The sequence below is a fragment of the Vicugna pacos genome, chromosome 9 (assembly GCF_048564905.1).
Source record: "Vicugna pacos chromosome 9, VicPac4, whole genome shotgun sequence".
Lineage (NCBI taxonomy): Eukaryota > Metazoa > Chordata > Mammalia > Artiodactyla > Camelidae > Vicugna > Vicugna pacos.
The window spans coordinates 42,293,485-42,310,789 of record NC_132995.1 but is presented as its reverse complement, the minus strand read 5'-3'; the positions used below and the strand labels follow the sequence as shown (position 1 = coordinate 42,310,789).

Below are 17,305 nucleotides of genomic sequence, written 5' to 3'. Positions count from 1 at the left end.
TGTCTGGGCTTGTCTTTAGATGCTTCCCCTGGTGCTGTCTCCCCTACCAGTCTTGGACTAGCTCTTGGGGCGCAAAACCAATTAGTTCTCGATTGTGAGGAGGAGGGGTTTGCACCCAGGGAAGTGAATTCTTGGGCCCCCCCACAAATGCAGACTCTGAACCCTGCAAAAGCAGAAACAAATTCATTTCCCTGGGAGCAAGTCTCCCTGGTCGTCTCAGCTCCCTAAACCAAAGTCTAGAGTCATAGTGACTCAGCGAACCTGAGTCTAAAGGACTGCAGTCCTCTGCACCCCCTCTCCTTGTCCCATTCTGTGCAAAGGCGATTTCCCAGGGCTGGGAGAGGCACAAAGGGCGCGCCCAACGTAATGTTGTGACTCCATCGGACACTTCCTCCTTCTGTCCCCAGGGGGTTTCAGAACAGGGCCCAGAAGGGCATGCCTCCCACCCCGGCTCAGACCTATGAGGCCCCTCTCACTTCGCGGCTCCTCGGCTCCCCTCTTCCACATCATTGGTCCCTAATCCTGCCCCCAAATTCCCAGTCCTTCCTAGAATCACAGCCACGGAGTGCTCTGCTCCGCACCCCAAGAACTGAACGGCAGCTCCGCCCTTGCGGCCCCCTGCTCCCCCTCCGCCAGCCTCAAACCCTCCCGTTTGTGGGCCGAGCCAGACCGGGTATAAAGCCGCGGGCGCTCTGAGGACAGCGCTTGTGACGTCTCCCGGGTTGCAGCCGGTTCAGCAGTGGAGACCTTGTCTCCACCCTTCCCCGGTTTGAGTCGCCCCGGCAACCAGGAGCTCAGCCAATCAGCGCGCCGCCGGAGCCATGTCTGGTGAGTCTTCTCTGTGGAGTCCTGAGGTCCCCTGCCCTCGTTCTCCCGCAGGAACCTGTAGGGCTCAGGGCTTGGCCTGAGTTTTCTTTCGTGACTCAAAACTGGAAAAGTGAAAGCATCAGGATTCCAGGATGAGCCCTGACAAGACGCCGGGAGCGGGGAGCTCCTGTTCCTACCCAACCCCCACAAACTCCAGTGGGCGTTCAGGAGAGAATTGACCTTGGAAGTAAAACATTCCTTTCCAAACAGGTCGGAAATCGGCTGTCAGAGGCAAAATCGGCCCGCTGGCACACCTAGTTTGGCCTAAACTATGTTTAAAATATTTTGAAGTTGCTAAAATTTAAAATAAATATGGGCAATTTCACTTAAAAATGTGGATTCCCAACTTCTGGCAGAAAATTTCAAATATCTGACAATAGGTGAGGCCGAGCTGGGGGAAGCAGCTCCCTTTAGTTTGACTGATGCCAGACCCAGCTCCGGGCTGCCGGGCCAGGAGACATTTTTGACTGTGACCTTTACAGTGGGCAAACCTGATCTGTATTGGGTGCATGGCGAATGAGAAGAGTCTCCCCTCTCTGCCATCAACCTGAAGGGAACTTGGAGGTCACCACCTTTAATCCAATGTGTGGACAGCCTCTCACCCATCCTGAATCAGCTGCAACACCTGCCGGGTCTGGGGGCCCTGTTTCCCAGAGAGCCTCGCTCTGAGATTGGACAGCGCTAAAATCTGGAAATCTGTTTCTCGTCTGGGGCAGAATTCTCTACCTTTTTGTAATTTCCTTTCCTCTGAACCTAATTCTGCTTTCTGAAAACTCACATACACACAATTTCATCTTGCTTAAAGTGAGGGGCCGAAGGAGAGGGAGGGAGATTGCTTTTATAGTTGACAAAGTAGTTAGAGTCTCCGAAAAAGGGGCTTAACTGGGGATTGGAAGCCCACTGAGAGTTTCGGGGGTGGTAGGGAAGAGGCCCTAGAGCAGAAGCATCTGGGAAGGGCTGAGGGTACCTGACCAGGCTTCCTGAGTGCAAGTTAGTGGCTGTTTCCCTTCATTCTTCATTCATTCTTCAGCTGTCTGGAGGGCACCAGCACCCACTCCTGAAATACGAGGGCAAGCACTATGTTTTCAATCCTACAGCATGTTCTGTATATGAAACTTAGACCAAAAAAAATGGGGGGGGAGCAAAAGGAGGGAAATGGGATTCAGATCTTGTATAACTAGTAGTAGCCTACCCCAGTTAACCAAATCTTGAGGTTAACTGAGTCATCCAGAGCATTTGTTTACAACCAATAGATGCATCCAAGTGGCCTGCACATTCCTTGAGGAATCCAGTGAGCCCAGAGGACAGAACCAGAATGCACAAAACGATTTGAGAGTCTGCCCTTATTTTATTTCCAATAGGCTTTCCTTGATTGCTTATTCTTCCTGCCAAAATGATCATGTGGGTAATATATCTATTACTGCTAAAGGTATTTAGACACGGGTTACATTAACCTGATGTACCACAACCCCTTTCTTTCTCTGCCAGCTTCATCTTTTTTTGTCATTAAATTCTGTGTTGGCCATCAATACAACTGCAGGTTGACAGAGTATAGTTTAATCTGAAAGGTTAGTAAAAATCCTTGGTGTCAGATTGACCTGAGTTTGAAGGCAGAGAATTGTGGAATGTCAGAGGAATAGATGGGGACAGAGGTCAGCCCTCAAGGGATGCTCTGGCCACCGGAATGTACTCTCCATGAAGACAAAGATTTGTGTCTCTTTTGTACACTGATATACCCCAAATGCCTAGAGCAGTGCCTCATTCACAGTAGGTGTTCAATAAACTGTGATCTCAAGGCTGAGAGATGGGTCATTGAGAACATTAGCATTTTAAGGGGGAGAAAGAAGGTTGACTGGTGTGAACATGAGGAAGAAATAGAAGGCAGGATAATGGGGAAGGAATGAGGGGCTTTCAGGACACCGAGGTGTGAGGCTGAACTGGGAGCATCTTGCTTGGAGACTGAGATCTGAAAGGGAACCCGTGCAGGGAGAGAGAAGCAGTAACAAGATGTGCTCAGCTGTGTTAGATCTGACCGCCTCTATCAGACGGATGAATGATGTGCATGACCAGCAGAAATGAATGGTAAACTAGAGGTATTGATAATAATCCCATTTATTGTTCAAGACTCGGCTCAAATGGCAGATCCTTCTGAAGGCCTTTGGTGGTGGGCCCGCCCTGAAGTGAAGAGCCTTCTATGTGTTACTTGCCTATGTGTCTTATACCTTTCTTAGGATAAATTCCTAGAAGGTCTAGCTTGTCATGTAGCTAGTTAAATGGCAGGAGGGAAACTGAATCCTCTAAGTCCAAAAAACCCTCAGATTTGCCTGTGAAAAATGAATTGGAAACAAGACACTCAGGATTAATTACGTTTGGGTCGTAAATCTCTTGACTTACCCTTACCTCTGACAAATACGCACGGCTGTTCTGTTAATTGCAAATAAATGTTGTTAATTGCCTATTCATAACCTTAGACCATTTTGCTACTGGGTTGTTTTTAGGAACAAAACTTTGTTAGTTATATTTCTTGCAAATATAATCTTCCTGTTTGTGTCTCATCTTGTTTTTTTCTTGTTTTTGAAGGTAACAGTCATGCATCTACTGGACCTAGTAGATGGTGAGCTCCTTGAAAGCAGGGGATAGATGTCCTAACTTTCTCATTTTCTAGGATGCACCTTTATGTTTTAGTACTTAGGAAATGTTTGTTAATATTGGTAAGAAGTTAAAAAATAAAAATATATGGATAAGAAGTAAGCCAAGAGAATAAAAACTAACACAGCAGTATTCAGTAAACACTGATATGACTAATGCAAAGATAAATCACAAATAAAATGCATGTCAAAGCTTAATATACTCACATTTCTCTCCATAGTGTTCAGTCTGCGAAGTGATAACAACAGGGGTGGAATTTGTGGACGCAGCCTCAGGAATTCAGCCTCAGGAATTCCTTTCCCTTTTCCCAGGTGTTGTCCAAAGCATATAAATCCTCATCAAATTTATATTCCACAGAATTTGAGTGTATGGAGTCTGAAATGCCAGGACCAAGCTTGGCAATACTCCTTTTTGGCAAGCGGGAGCCTGAAGCTTAAACCTGGCTGAATTTAACCCAATAGGAGCTGCCTCTGCCAGGTGTGGTTAATATTGAAAGCAGGACGAGGACTGAAGGTTCACCTGTGCCTTTCTAGTTAATTTTCTTCAAATAATACAAAAAAGTTGCAGGTGCTTTCTCTCCCAGCTCCACCCACAGTTGCCACTGTTAAGTTAGTAAGATATGAAATCGTGGCACCAATTCTTAGGAGAAAGGTGGTGGTAAACTGCCTCTGGAACTCCTCCCCGCCCTCTACACTATGTTGCATGGATTTATCCATGCTTAAATATTTTAAAATTATTCCAGCTTCACCACCCATTTGGGTAACTTGCTTAAAGTTTCTTTGCCTCAGGTTTCCCATCCATAATATGGGGATATTAATTCTATTTACCTCACAGGGTTACTGTGATAACTGAAAAAAATATACGAAGCACTTGTTGCCTAGCACGTAGTAAGCACCCTTTACATGCTGTTATTGCAAAATTAAAGCATGCTTGTTCTAACAATTTTATTAATACAGAAGAGATCAAAGAAAAACCCCATCTTTCCACTCTGCCTCTACCCCCTTGCCCTCTCTTTCTTACCCAAGAGAACTATTAACAGTTTCATGTGATCATTCCACATCTGTTTTCCCCTCATACCAACATACTGCAAATCTACCTTCATGTACGGAGTTTCTTTCTTTTTTGTAAAATTGAATTCACATTCACTTTGTTTTATCATTTGAAGATACATCATGGTATCTTTCAGGGTGACTGTATACATGTAGCTAACTCATTCTTGTTAATATTCTGCATAATATTCTGCAGTATGTCTGTACCATAATTTATTCAAATGTGCTGCCTAAATAGACGATCGGGTTTTATCTAATTTTTGCCAATGATGAGAATGGTCCAGTGCATATCCTTGCTCATGTGTCCGATGCTTTCAGTCAGATTCCCCAAAGTTGAACAACTAGATCAAAGATTTATATGCCTCTGAAATGTTTAAAGATTCAGCCTGATTACTTTCCCCAAAGGCTGAGGCAATTCATAGTCCCACTGGCAACGTGCTGGTTTTCTTTCAGTCTTAATCGCCCTCGTTGTTTGTCTTAAATTGCTTTGCCAATTTGATGAGTAAATAATATCTCATTTAATTTGTTTTTCCTTGCAGGCCAGGCAGGGTGCCTTCTCATTTGTTTACTGTCATTTGCAGTTTCCTCCTCTTTGAATCATGTGTTCATATCCTTGACTTATTTTTCTAATGCACTGTCTTTTTCTAATTATTTGTAGGCATTCTTTGGGATTTTAACTCTTTGTGATAAGAGTTGTGGATATCTCTTCCTCGCTGATTGTCTTTTGATTCTGTTTATGCGACCTTTTTTAAATACAAATTTTTGGTGTTTATGTGGCTTTAACCGTCAAGTTTTTCCTTCGTGGTTTCTGAATCTCTAGTCTTTCCTTAAAAATATTCTCAGTCCTGAAGTAATACAAATTTTCTATTTCATCCGATACTATTCTAATAGTTTCATTTAAAAAATTTAGATCTTTTGTGTGCTAGCAAATTATTGCTGCGATGTGGTGTGTCAGTGGGATAGTTAAAACCAAAAACTTATTGAATACAACAGACACATTGAAAAGTGCACACGTTCTAAGTCAATTTTCACCAAATGAACACGGACTTGTGTAGTCGGCACCCAGATCAAGAAACACAAGAAACAGGACGGGGCCAGCGCCCCTTTTGTGGCCTTCCAGTCACTCCCCCTGATGAGGGTAACCACTCTACTGACTTCTAACACCTTGTATTAGTTTTCTAAAGAGGTAATTTTATTTTCATGCAGGTGGCTGATTAAGTATGCCAACACCATTTATTAAAATAGCCACTCTTTTCCCATTAAGCTAAAATGCCTTCTTATTCATTGGTACTTATAAAGAAAAATATATTTCTGGTTGCAGTAGATGGATTGCATCACCCAGTGTCTAACAAAGTCGGATCTTCCATTTTGGATTCCAGCTGGGCCCCCTGTAGCCAGAGCTTTGCTGGTTGATGACTGATTTTCTCCATGTGCCTTGTGTGTGTCTAAATAGTCAGGAAAGCACTGATGGTACTGGCGCACTCAGAGAGGACGTCCTTCAACTATGCTATGAAGGAGGCCGCTGTAGAGGCTTTGAAGAGGAAAGGATGGGAGGTCATTGTGTCGGATCTGTATGCCATGAACTTCAATCCTGTCATCTCCAGAAAGGACATCACAGGTGGGAGCTGCTCTCCCCTTTAATTAAGTCTTTGTGGAACTTCTCGCCTGTGGGCTCTCTGGCCCCGCCTTGGCCCCTCTGGCATTGGCCTCTCTTTTTCCTCTCTGCAGGTAAACTGAAGGACCCTGGGAACTTTCAGTATCCTGCCGAGTCTGTTCTAGCTTATAAAGAAGGCCGTCTGAGCCCGGATATTGTGGCTGAACAAAAGAAGCTGGAAGCGGCAGACCTGGTGATTTTTCAGGTGTGGTAAAACATCAGAAGGGGTGTCGGGACACTTGCATTCTTATTGTCCTAGACCTGTCACCTAATTAGCTATGTGAGCTTAGAAAAGTCACTTAGCCACTTGACCATATTCTCTGTAAAGAAGGGTGTTTACTTCAAAGGCGCAGCGTTACACAGCTTTACAGGTATTGTGACTCTGGCTGAATTACTCTTTGAAAATGTGAATGTGACGGCTGAGGTGGCATGTGAGCCTTGAGCTTTTCTTCCCAGAGTGTTTAATCTTTTCTTCAATTAGTGATTTCTTGTGGGATCACTCAATGTTTGCAGTGCTCCCCCCATCTCAGTAAGCATCCTGAAAATGGTTTGCGGAGTAAGGCATGAGGGATTGTCTTCTCTGCCAGTGGGCTTCCCAGCTACTGTGTGCATTGCCCGGCTTAATGTGTTCCAGCAGCGAACCCAGCCTTTCTCCCCTGGAAGCTGCCTCGCCATTTAGTAGTTAGTACTGAAAACAATGTGCCTCTTGTAAGTCACCTTTCCTGAAAATGCCAGACTGTCCTCAATGACTTTGCTGCTACCAATCCCAACCAGCTTTTTGATATTGAACATGGAACATATGTGACACCGGAAACTTCACAAGAAGGGTGATACTGGTTGTGGCTTTTGCAATTATTTTATCAGCTGCAAAGACTCTAACCTTTGAAGTCCCTTATTCTACCTATTGCTCTGAATCTAAGCCACACGCCATTAGCCAGTGACCCAAAGGATCCCCTCTTGGTCCACATTTTCTACTCTCTTGTAGTGCAGACAAGGCAGCGGCAGCAGCAGCTTTAATTTCTGCATCTAAAATCACTGACTTTTAGAATTGGAAAGGACCTTGCTGGCCTTTAAAGTTGGCTTCTATCCAATGTGTAAGTCTCCTTTACTATCAGCACATCTGTGCAGGTTGTGCACTGCACAAAAGCAACACATTGAAGGGCAATGTACACACTGCAGATTAATATAGTTATAACAGCGTCCTGACAGATGACAGTGGCAAAACCAGCACACTATATAGGATAGTCTTTCAACATGGAAATAAATGTCCTGAGGAAGGAGTGCCTTAATCGATACTGAGGTGCCATATGGGCTAGCTCCTGCTTAGTTTTCTCACTTCTCAAAGAACAACTTGAAAGAGTAAACTTTTCATACCCAGCAAGCCGACCAGCCCTGACTGCAGAACCTTCACAGGGGGCCAGATGTGCTTGCCTGAACAACCTACACGTTTATAGCCGAAAAGCTGCAGCTCTGGCCCCTCACATTTAGAGTCATAAATACGAGAATGTGAGGAGCTATTAGAGGTCACTCAAGCCCCTCTTCTTACAGATGAGGCATGTGAAACCTAGAGAAGGTGTGGGCCTTGCGTGGCAAGGGTCACGCTCACGTTAGTGGCAGATTCAGGGTGAGGACGCCAGTCTTGCTCTCAGTCGTGTGTTCTTTCTGTCCTAAAACACTGCTTTCTTATCCCCTTTCCTGTAGGTCAACCATCCTTCAAAGAGAGAGCTATCAAGTCCTAAAAATTTCTTCTCTGTCCTAGTTTTTTTAACCTCTGGGTGTGTTCCTGTTGTCATTGCCTTGAAATCATGAACCAAGGAGGAGAAGTACTGGTACAGTCCTTGCTTGGCTTTTATCAGGACAAGAGGCCCAACAGGACTTTCTCATGGGAATTCCCTGATGAAGCTCAGTCACGCTGATCATTGTTTTGCATACGGGAGTGGTTCTATTTATTCTAAGTGATAGGATTTTACATCCATGAGCACAAGGTACATATTTCATATTTTTGATTCCACACCCACTTAAAGAGGCTCTTGAGGAAATTTGATTTAGGCAATGCACACTGAAGCCAACTTTGCCTGCAATCCTTGCTGTTTAGACTTCGCTGCCAAATGTGGCTTCACAGAAACACATCTTACTGCATGTGGCTTTCTTCACACCCACCCAATATTTGTATCTTTAGGTGGAAACAGGAGTGTCATTGTCGACTGACCAAGAGCAGTAACTCTCTTTTCTTTCATGTGCTAAGTCCTCCAGAAGGCACAGTAGGGCCTGAAGAATGGGTCAACCCTCAGTGACGTCACGGGCAGCAGCTAAGCATCCTGACCCCTCTTCTGTGCTAGGGGTGTTCCTCATCTGACCTTTCTGTCCTCTGTCCCACAGTTCCCGCTGCAGTGGTTTGGGGTCCCTGCCATCCTGAAAGGCTGGTTTGAACGCGTGCTCATAGGGGAATTTGCTTACACGTATGCTGCCATGTATGACAAGGGACCTTTCCGGGTAGGTGGATGGTTCTGCTTTTCCCAACACCGGGATTCTGGGTAGGGTCTGTCCTGAGGCGGAGTTCTGAGCACAGATGAGACACCAAGATTAGGCTCCAAGCCCCTGTGGGAGGCATGCATGTCTCTCCCCAAATTTTTATAGATATTTTCACAGACATCTTGGACTTTCTTTAAAATATTCCAGGAAAAACAGGGATGAGGGGATTAGATGAAAAGAAACACATAATTAAATAAAACTAAATTAAATGATTAAATAAAAGTAGAATGGCAAGATACTGAGAGCTGGACAGTGGATGCATCATTACACTGTTTTGTACTGTTATAATGCATCATTATACTATTCTCTCTTCTTTATGTATGTTTGAATTGTCCACCATAATAATAAAAAAAGAAGGTCTAGCCTCATTTCTGAGACCCCCAACTATACAAGAAACATTTTTGAGAACTTCTGGATTCCATGCCTGGATACATGCCTGGCACCGTGGGGTGACAGATAAAAACAACAAGTGAGTAACTCCACGTAGGCATCAGCAGTCAGCACTGACTCTGCATTGCCATGACAACCCTCACCTGACTGGCCACATCTGGGAGTGTGCAGTCCCGGGCCTGCCCCCCCACCCCTCTGCATACCACCTTCCAGGCTGGTACTTCTGCAGTCACACTGAGCGGCTCAGAGGAGCCAAGGTATGAAGTGACATAAACAGCAGGTCGGGGGACTTGTGTGTTCCTTTCCCTGGGGCTGTTTCATTAACTTACTGTCACCAAGGAGCTGTGGAAGGTAATGTCTTTTCTTTTACAGAATAAGAAGGCAGTGCTTTCCATCACCACTGGTGGCAGCGGCTCCATGTACTCTCTGCAGGGTATCCACGGGGACATGAACATTATTCTCTGGCCCATTCAGGTACCTTGTTTTGGTGACCCTTCAGGGGGATTAAGTGAGCTTTCCATGGGGTCCATATCCTCCAGAAGGCAGCTGAAAGCAGACCTAAGGTGTGAAAACGAAAGCACAGTAATGCTTCAGAACTACAGGGGGCTTCCTCTTAGGACTTACCCTGTGCTTACAGAATAACCAGTGTGTGCACAAGTCCAAACGCCACTCTCCCCTAACCAAGGACTTGTACAGATAACCCTAGGTTTGTAAAGTAGGCTTTCTGGCAGTCACTTGGACTCTCAAGATAATCTCTTCTCAGGAAGGGAGTTGGAGAAAAGAGCAACTGAGGTGGCCTCCTAAAATACTGGGGAATTACTATTAACATTGGAGAATAAGTGGTAAGAATCACTTATTGAGACTTGTCTAGTTATGTGGAGGCAGAGAAGTGCACACCTCTGTGCTCTGGCAAGAGTCAGCTGCCAAGAAGCTGAGACTCTCCCTTAGGTAACAGAACTTCCAGCACTTTTGGCAGAGAATCCCAGGCTGGCACAGTTTCAAGGTTTTATTCATTTAAAGAAGAGCACATCTGACTAGGCTAAAATAGGTAACAGCTACATACGTACAGAGAACACAAGGTGAGAGACTAGGTGAATTAATTCTCCAGAGTGCCTCTGGCCTCCACTGTGGGGTGTCTTCCTGGGAAGCCCAGGTTAACTTTCATTTTATTTCGCTGTGTACAGTACAAGGTGCGTGGGGTCTGTTCCGTGACTCACCTCTGTGCTTTGTGAATCCCCAGAGTGGCACTCTGCATTTCTGTGGCTTCCAAGTCTTGGAACCTCAGCTGACGTATAGCATTGGCCACACTCCCGAGGATGCTCGAATTCAGATCCTGGAAGGATGGAAGAAACGCCTGGAGAATATTTGGGATGAGACGCCGCTGTATTTTGCTCCAAGTAGCCTATTTGACCTTAACTTCCAGGCAGGATTCTTAATGAAAAAGGAGGTGCAGGATGAGCAAAAAAATAAGAATTTTGGCCTTTCTGTGGGCCATCACTTGGGCAAGCCCATCCCAGCGGACAACCAGATCAAAGCTAGAAAATAAGATTCACAAGACCTGCTTTCCTTCTAAAATGTAGGCAAATCTAGGTTTCTTTTTCAAGCTTCTTTGACTTGCTTGCTTCTTTAAGATTGGTGTTTTTCCTTTTCCCACGCCAACAGGAGAGAACAGACTGTATTCATAAATATAACTGATTCTTACGATTGCTATCATGGCAAAATCTGATTCGGCTCAAGAGGCCTCTTAGGATAATAAAGACAGGAAAGGTATAGAAAGATGCCAGACAGTGTTCTTTAAGGTCCTCAGCACAATTTAATCCCTCTCTTTAAGGATATATTTTTAGGAGTAAATCTGGCTAGAGAGCACCCAACTTCTCTATCTATTTTTCTTTTAATTACCTCTGTGTGGGTCATGGCAGAAGGGAATTGCTCAGAGAAAGAGATGACAGAATCTGTCTGACCTAAGGGGCTTGTTTAATAGTTACTACTCTACGCTTACTTGTGATATATATTGGCTTTAATTACTACACAGTGACTATTATTCCTAATATGAGTGTCAGCCTTCCTTCAACTTTTGTTGTTAGTATACAATCCACATAGATACCTTGAAATGAAAAGCTAATAAAAATCTTTTCTTTAACTCAGTCTTCTGATTTAATGTCTGCACAAGCAAACCAACACATTCTATATACCACATCCTTTACAATGAATGAATTCATAAAAGGAAAGGATACTCTCAGTACTTTATTTCTGATCCATACAACTGTCTGGAAGTTTTTTCCTGTATCATTGCTAAACTGATGACTTTCCTTTTAAGAATGTGTTTTGGTCCCATGACTTTTGAGATAAAATTGTAAGACTAGAGTTTCATTAACTTCAGTGAACAATATTGGTATAACACTCTAACTTCCCATTTAAATTACTTAAGTGCATCTCTCCTTGGTGTCAGTATAATTTAAGCAGAATGATGAAAGACCGCCCTCTTGTGGTGCACTGACAAAAAAACATGAGAAATGGTGCAAAACAAGTCGCCTGAAACTGGGAACAGCCTCTTACCTGCGGAGGAAACGGTGGCTGGAGAACTGCATGTGCTAGATGCCTGCAGGCACTGGGTGTTCATCTACAGCATCCACAAGGTAGATGGCTGGGTGCTTCAGTTTGAAAATACTTTATTTTCTGTTCACTGCAGTTTTGTGTAAATTTCTAACAGTTCCAAATTTAGTAAATAAAATCCATTTCTACAAAACAGAACCACACTCACTGGTTTCAGTGAAGCTAGTGACAGAGGCATTTAGGCAAAAGTGGAATCTACTGGGGAAGATGGAATCAGAGGATTCAGTAATAAATTATGGCCAGAAGCCTCTAAGGTGACTTGGCTTGAACGCTTGACCGACAGGGCTGCTTCATTCTGAATGGTAATGGAACCTATTAAGATCCTCTCAGGAAATTTAAAGGACATTAAAGGGATCCAGGAAAGAGGGTGGTGTAGAAATCAAGAACATGGAATGTGATAAATAAATGCCAAGGGGCAGTATTTATTCTGGTTTGCCAGATTTATTCTGATTTATCCAATCAATGGGCCAGGCATTCTTCTAGGCACTGGGAATACAGCAATGAACAAAACAAGATACCTGCCCTCATGGAGTCTGAATTCTAGTGAAGAACAACAGAACAGATATGTCAGGTGGTGATAAATGCTAGGAAGAAGGAGCAGGGCAAGAGAGAGATGGGATACAAGTTTTATATCACGTGATCAAGAAAGACCTCTAACAAGGTTACATTTGAGCAAAGACCTGATAAAGTGAGAGTGAGACAAGTAGATATCTGAGGGAAGGAAGTCAGGCAGGATACGAGCCCAAACCCCTGCGGCAGAAGCATGATCAGTATGTTGGAGGGAGAGAAAGCAAGTTAGTATGACTGAAACAGAAAAAGCAAGAGAGGGATAGGTTAGACACACAGCTGCCATCAGACCACAAAGGGCCTCTTAAACATTGCAGAAATGTAAAGATAGGAAGTCACTGGAGGGTTTTGAGCAGAGAGATAACATAATATGACTTAGTTTAATCCTGGCTGGTATGTCTGGAATCAACTGTAAGGGGCAATAACAGAAGCAGGAAGAACTGTTGGGAGTCTGTAATGACAATCTAGGCAAAAAATGCTTTGGATCAGACTGACAGCAACAGATACGTTGAGAAGTGGTTGAATTCTGGATATATTTCAAAGGTCAGAGTCACGGGATTTGATGATGGACTGAATCAAGGTCAAATTAAAAACTCAAAGGTATTTTGCCTTAAGCAATTGGAAGAATGGAGATTTCATTTGCTAAGATGAGGAAGAATCTGGAAAGAGTACTAGGGGTAGATACAGGAGGTGGGAAGGGGAGGATCAAAATGTGACTTCAGACATGTTATGTTTGAGATTTCTATTAGGACTGTGAAGTAGACAATTGGGTAATAGGAACCTGGAATTAAAGGAGAAGTTATGGCCGGAGATATACACTTGGGAATCTTCAACATACAGATAGTATATAAAGCAATGGTGACTGAATGAGATCACCTAAAAACCAAGTTATGATAGAGATCTGATGATTGACTTGTAGAGCTCTCCAGTGTTAGGCGGTCAAGATGAGAATGAAAAAGGAGTGGCCAGTGAAGCAAGAGAGATGAGTGTTGTGTCCTGACAGCCAAGAAAGTGTTTCAAAGTGTCAAATGCTGCTGCTAAGCCGAGTGAAACAGGCATGAGAACTGACCCTTGGGAGGCCACTGGTGATTTTGAGAGCTTTTTCAGTAGAGCGGGGTGATGAAACCTGACTGGAATGGATTCAAGACTGGAAGGAGAGGAAGTGGAAATAGTGTGTATAGGGGGATGTATAGCCAAAGAGTATTACTTGTTTGATCTTTTAAGAGATAAGGGACATTACAGAACATTTATATGCCAGTGGGGATGACTCAGAGAGAAAAGGTTTTGATGTTAGAGAAAGAGGACAATTAAAGGAACGTGAATTTGAAAAATGCAAAAGGATATGGATCTAGTGCACAAAAGAGAAGAGCAAAGTAGTACCAGGACTAGTGTTACTAATACAAGGTCACACTCACTAGGCACTCAGCTCCTGGATGCCAGGAACTAAGCAATTTTATACTGTTTAATTTACTTTATTCTTGTAACAACCCTCAGAGGATCATTCTGTTTTTCTTTCTACCTCATAGATTAGGAAATTGAGGAATGGAGAGGTTAAATAGCAGGTAAAGGAGCCAGAACTCCACCCAGGCAGGCAAACTCAAGAGCCTACGCTTGTAAATACTATATTGCCTCAGTCGAAGCAGGGACAATGACAACATGAAACAGAACACGAGAGCAGCAATCAGCTATCTTCCTGAGAGAAAGACCATCAAGTGTTTTTGAGAAACCGTAGCTGCTTTTATACTTCTAGAGTCCCCATGTGTCCTGAGCAGGGATAAATGACGTTCAACTCTCTTACAGGCCTGATTTATATGGCTGCTGAAAATTGGTCCTCACAGGATGATAGAGCAGTACTCTTACCAGCCCCAGTAAAGCAGGACAAACATCTCCATGGTTCTAGACACTGAAACTTGAATTATGCAACCCAGGAGTGCGTCAGCTTTTCTGGCAGCCACTTGTAGTCCCACCTTCAGACCAGTCTTTTGCCCACATATGCTGTTTTAAACATATTTAGAACAATGGCAGCATTGTTGAAACATATACCCACTCCTAAAGGGACAACTCATTTAGTATATACATTTGGATGTGTTAAAAATTCAGTCACTTTCATAGAATCAACAGACACTGTCTACATTTGATATGAAGGTATAAGGATTCTGTTTAAAGCAGCGGTTCTGAAGTTTTAGTTATTTATATATTGTATACATGACGTTGATGTATCGCCTGTATCAGTATTGATTTAATATTTGTCTGATGCACACTTCCCCATAGTTTAGTAGGCAGACACCTTATATTTTATTCAAATGTACAAATACTTACATATATGTGTTTACAAGGAACGTTTACCCGTGTATCACCTGGAATCATTTTCAGTACCACTAGTGATACATTTCACGTACCACATTCTGATAAACACTATTATGTGTCTGAGTATGTGTGTGGACATAACAGAAAAATAGACTGCCTCTGGATGTGGGACTGAGGGCTGGGAAGACTTGGTTTTCATCAAAAGCACATCCATGCTACATGATTTGCCACCATGTTTATGTACTGTTTTACTAAACATGAAACACTAAGTTAAAACAAAAATTCTGTAATACTAAGTCACTTTGTACACTGCCTGGCAAAATAGTAGGCTCAGTGTAACTACTTAAGAATACTTCTGTGTTTCATACCTTTCCTTAACATTTTTATAATTTGTCACATACTCCTGTTGCTCAAAACTGACATTCATAGATATGAATTGATTCACAAAGTTTGAGGAAAAAAGAGTCACCCACTACAAAATGAAAACTTTCAATGTTTTATTTTTGACTGCAGCTGTTTACAGAAATATAGTTGCGAGTATACAAATGTTCCAATAGAAGCAAAATATCTTTTTAATATTTAACAAGTTATCACAGATAGCTAAAAACATAGATGCAAATGAAAATCCCCCAGAGAACAAACTGAAAATATCTGGTGTCAGTGCTCTGGAATCCCAACTATGAAAGCCATATACACAAAAATGTAACCCTTATATCACTGCAGGACAATGGAAGATGGCAGTTCAGTGGTTGATCAGTGTGCTCAAGCAAACAAAATAAAGTTAAAAAAATTAAATGGCAGAATGGCAGCTAAACTACTTGAGAACAGGCTAATGAAATAACTGTATTATGTTTATTAAAAGAATAAGTAAAAGAAGTGAATGAAACTCAGTAAAAATTGTCAAAAAAAAGTAACAGATACTTGGAGCTTATCAATTAGAAATAAGGGAACAAGGTGAGCAGATACATTCATTAGATCAAAAGAAATTAGCACTATGTCATTGGAATCAGTTTGTAGCTTTGAAAATCACAAACACTTCAGTGCAGGATAGTTCTTTATTGGACACAGTCTGATTCCAAAGCTACTCCCAAACATCTGATATGGGGTCTGTGTGTGTGTGTTGTCCTGAGGTTCACTAGCTAAAAAAAAAAAAAAAAAAAAAAAAAAAAAAAAAAAATATATATATATATATATATATATATATATATATATATATATATATATATATAAAATAAATTACCTCTGGGCAAAAAGAGCAGAATGATATGGTTAAACACAGGGCTTTTAAAGGAAATACTACAAGTTGGAGTCAAACAGAATTGTGGTATGGTAGAATGCTTTCGATACAGGAATATACTATGCAATCAAGTAGGGAAGAGGGGAAAGGAACAAGAAAAGAGGAATGTAGGTTGAGCATCTCCCAACAGTTTGCCTATGCATTTCCAGCACCAAAGTTTGTAGAGTAAGCCACTTACATTTCCACTGCAGGTATTAAGTAAAGACAGCAGTGGTTATTTTTATAAAGTGAGTATACAATGACTTTTATTTTGAAACGCACGTTTTTCTTTCACGAGTTTATTAGTTGGTGATTTGTAAACAGTGGGAAAATTAGAAAAATTAAAGAGGTACTGAATATACAGGGAGATTAAAATGAATGAATAAATCTACTGTGGTTAATTTATTTTCCATGATGCATACAATTGGGAAGGGAGAAATGTCCAAATTATACAATGCATGGTCCTATTTAATATCTTGTCTGAAGCCTAAGTTCCAAGGATACTAAATTTTTACTGCATCAGTTCTCATACAAAGCAAGCTATTTTTAAAGATTTATCTATTAAAAAAAGAAATTAAATAAGGTGCTTTGTTGACCTGGCCAGCCATGATGTTTAAATATCTCGGGTAAAACTATAATTACAAGGAATGACAAATAATTTTGTTATGAGAGTTGGTCTAGCCAGGCCAAAATTGTGGTCTGCTGGTAAAGTAAGAGGCAATGAAAAGAAAGCTTGTATTATCACTGCCACAGTGTACCCATTTTATGGATAAACAGGAGGCTTTAGCACCTGTCAATTATGTTAGCTACTTTAAATGTCATAATAATTAAAATAAATATAGAACATTGCACCTATATATTTAAATCAGTCATTTAATGTAAACTTTTTAATAAGTGGTAGAAAATGCCAAACTAAGTTAACTGAATTATCAATAACTAGAGTAACTATTTATGTACATAAAATATACTGTATTTCTACAGGCAGTACTGAGAATAAATTATCATTGCCAATAAATGATTATAGATAACCAGGTTAAGTTGAATTTACATCAAAAACAATGTATAACTGTGTCTGTGTGAGTGAAAAAAAAAACAAAACCCCCCCCCAAAAATAGCCCTTTCTGGATCTTACTGTATACAACTTACACCAGTGGTTCTCAAACCTTAGCAAGCATCAGAATCACCTGGAAGGCTTGTTAAAACACAGTTGCTGAGTCCCACTCCAGAGTTTCTGATTCACTGTGTTTGGATAGGGCCCAAGATTTTGCATTTTTAACTAGTTCCCAGGAAATACTGACGTTGGCTGGTGGGCTGAGAAGCATACTTGGAGAACTATTGGTTTATACATACTATATATGTAGAAAAGTATATACAATAATGTTATTAATATGACACAAAATA

At 41.9% G+C, this 17,305-nt stretch overlaps 1 protein-coding gene across 3 annotated transcripts; it reads left to right on the top strand.

Annotated features, from left to right (window-relative positions):
* The first annotated feature begins 690 nt into the window (after positions 1-690).
* On the top strand, positions 691-11,291 carry NQO1 (NAD(P)H quinone dehydrogenase 1). 3 transcript variants are annotated; one of them, XM_072967643.1, is made up of 7 exons: positions 983-1,077; positions 3,448-3,481; positions 6,019-6,183; positions 6,294-6,424; positions 8,599-8,712; positions 9,514-9,615; positions 10,382-11,291. In XM_072967643.1, the coding sequence occupies exons 2-7, from the start codon at positions 3,457-3,459 to the stop codon at positions 10,685-10,687; spliced, it is 843 nt and encodes a 280-aa protein (XP_072823744.1). In that variant the 5' UTR covers positions 983-1,077; positions 3,448-3,456; the 3' UTR covers positions 10,688-11,291. The 3 variants fall into 3 exon arrangements, with proteins under 3 accessions (XP_006203814.1, XP_072823743.1, XP_072823744.1); XM_006203752.4 differs by lacking the exons at positions 983-1,077; positions 3,448-3,481 and adding an exon at positions 691-828; XM_072967642.1 differs by lacking the exon at positions 3,448-3,481 and having other exon boundaries at positions 842-1,077.
* Positions 11,292-17,305: the final 6,014 nt, after the last annotated feature.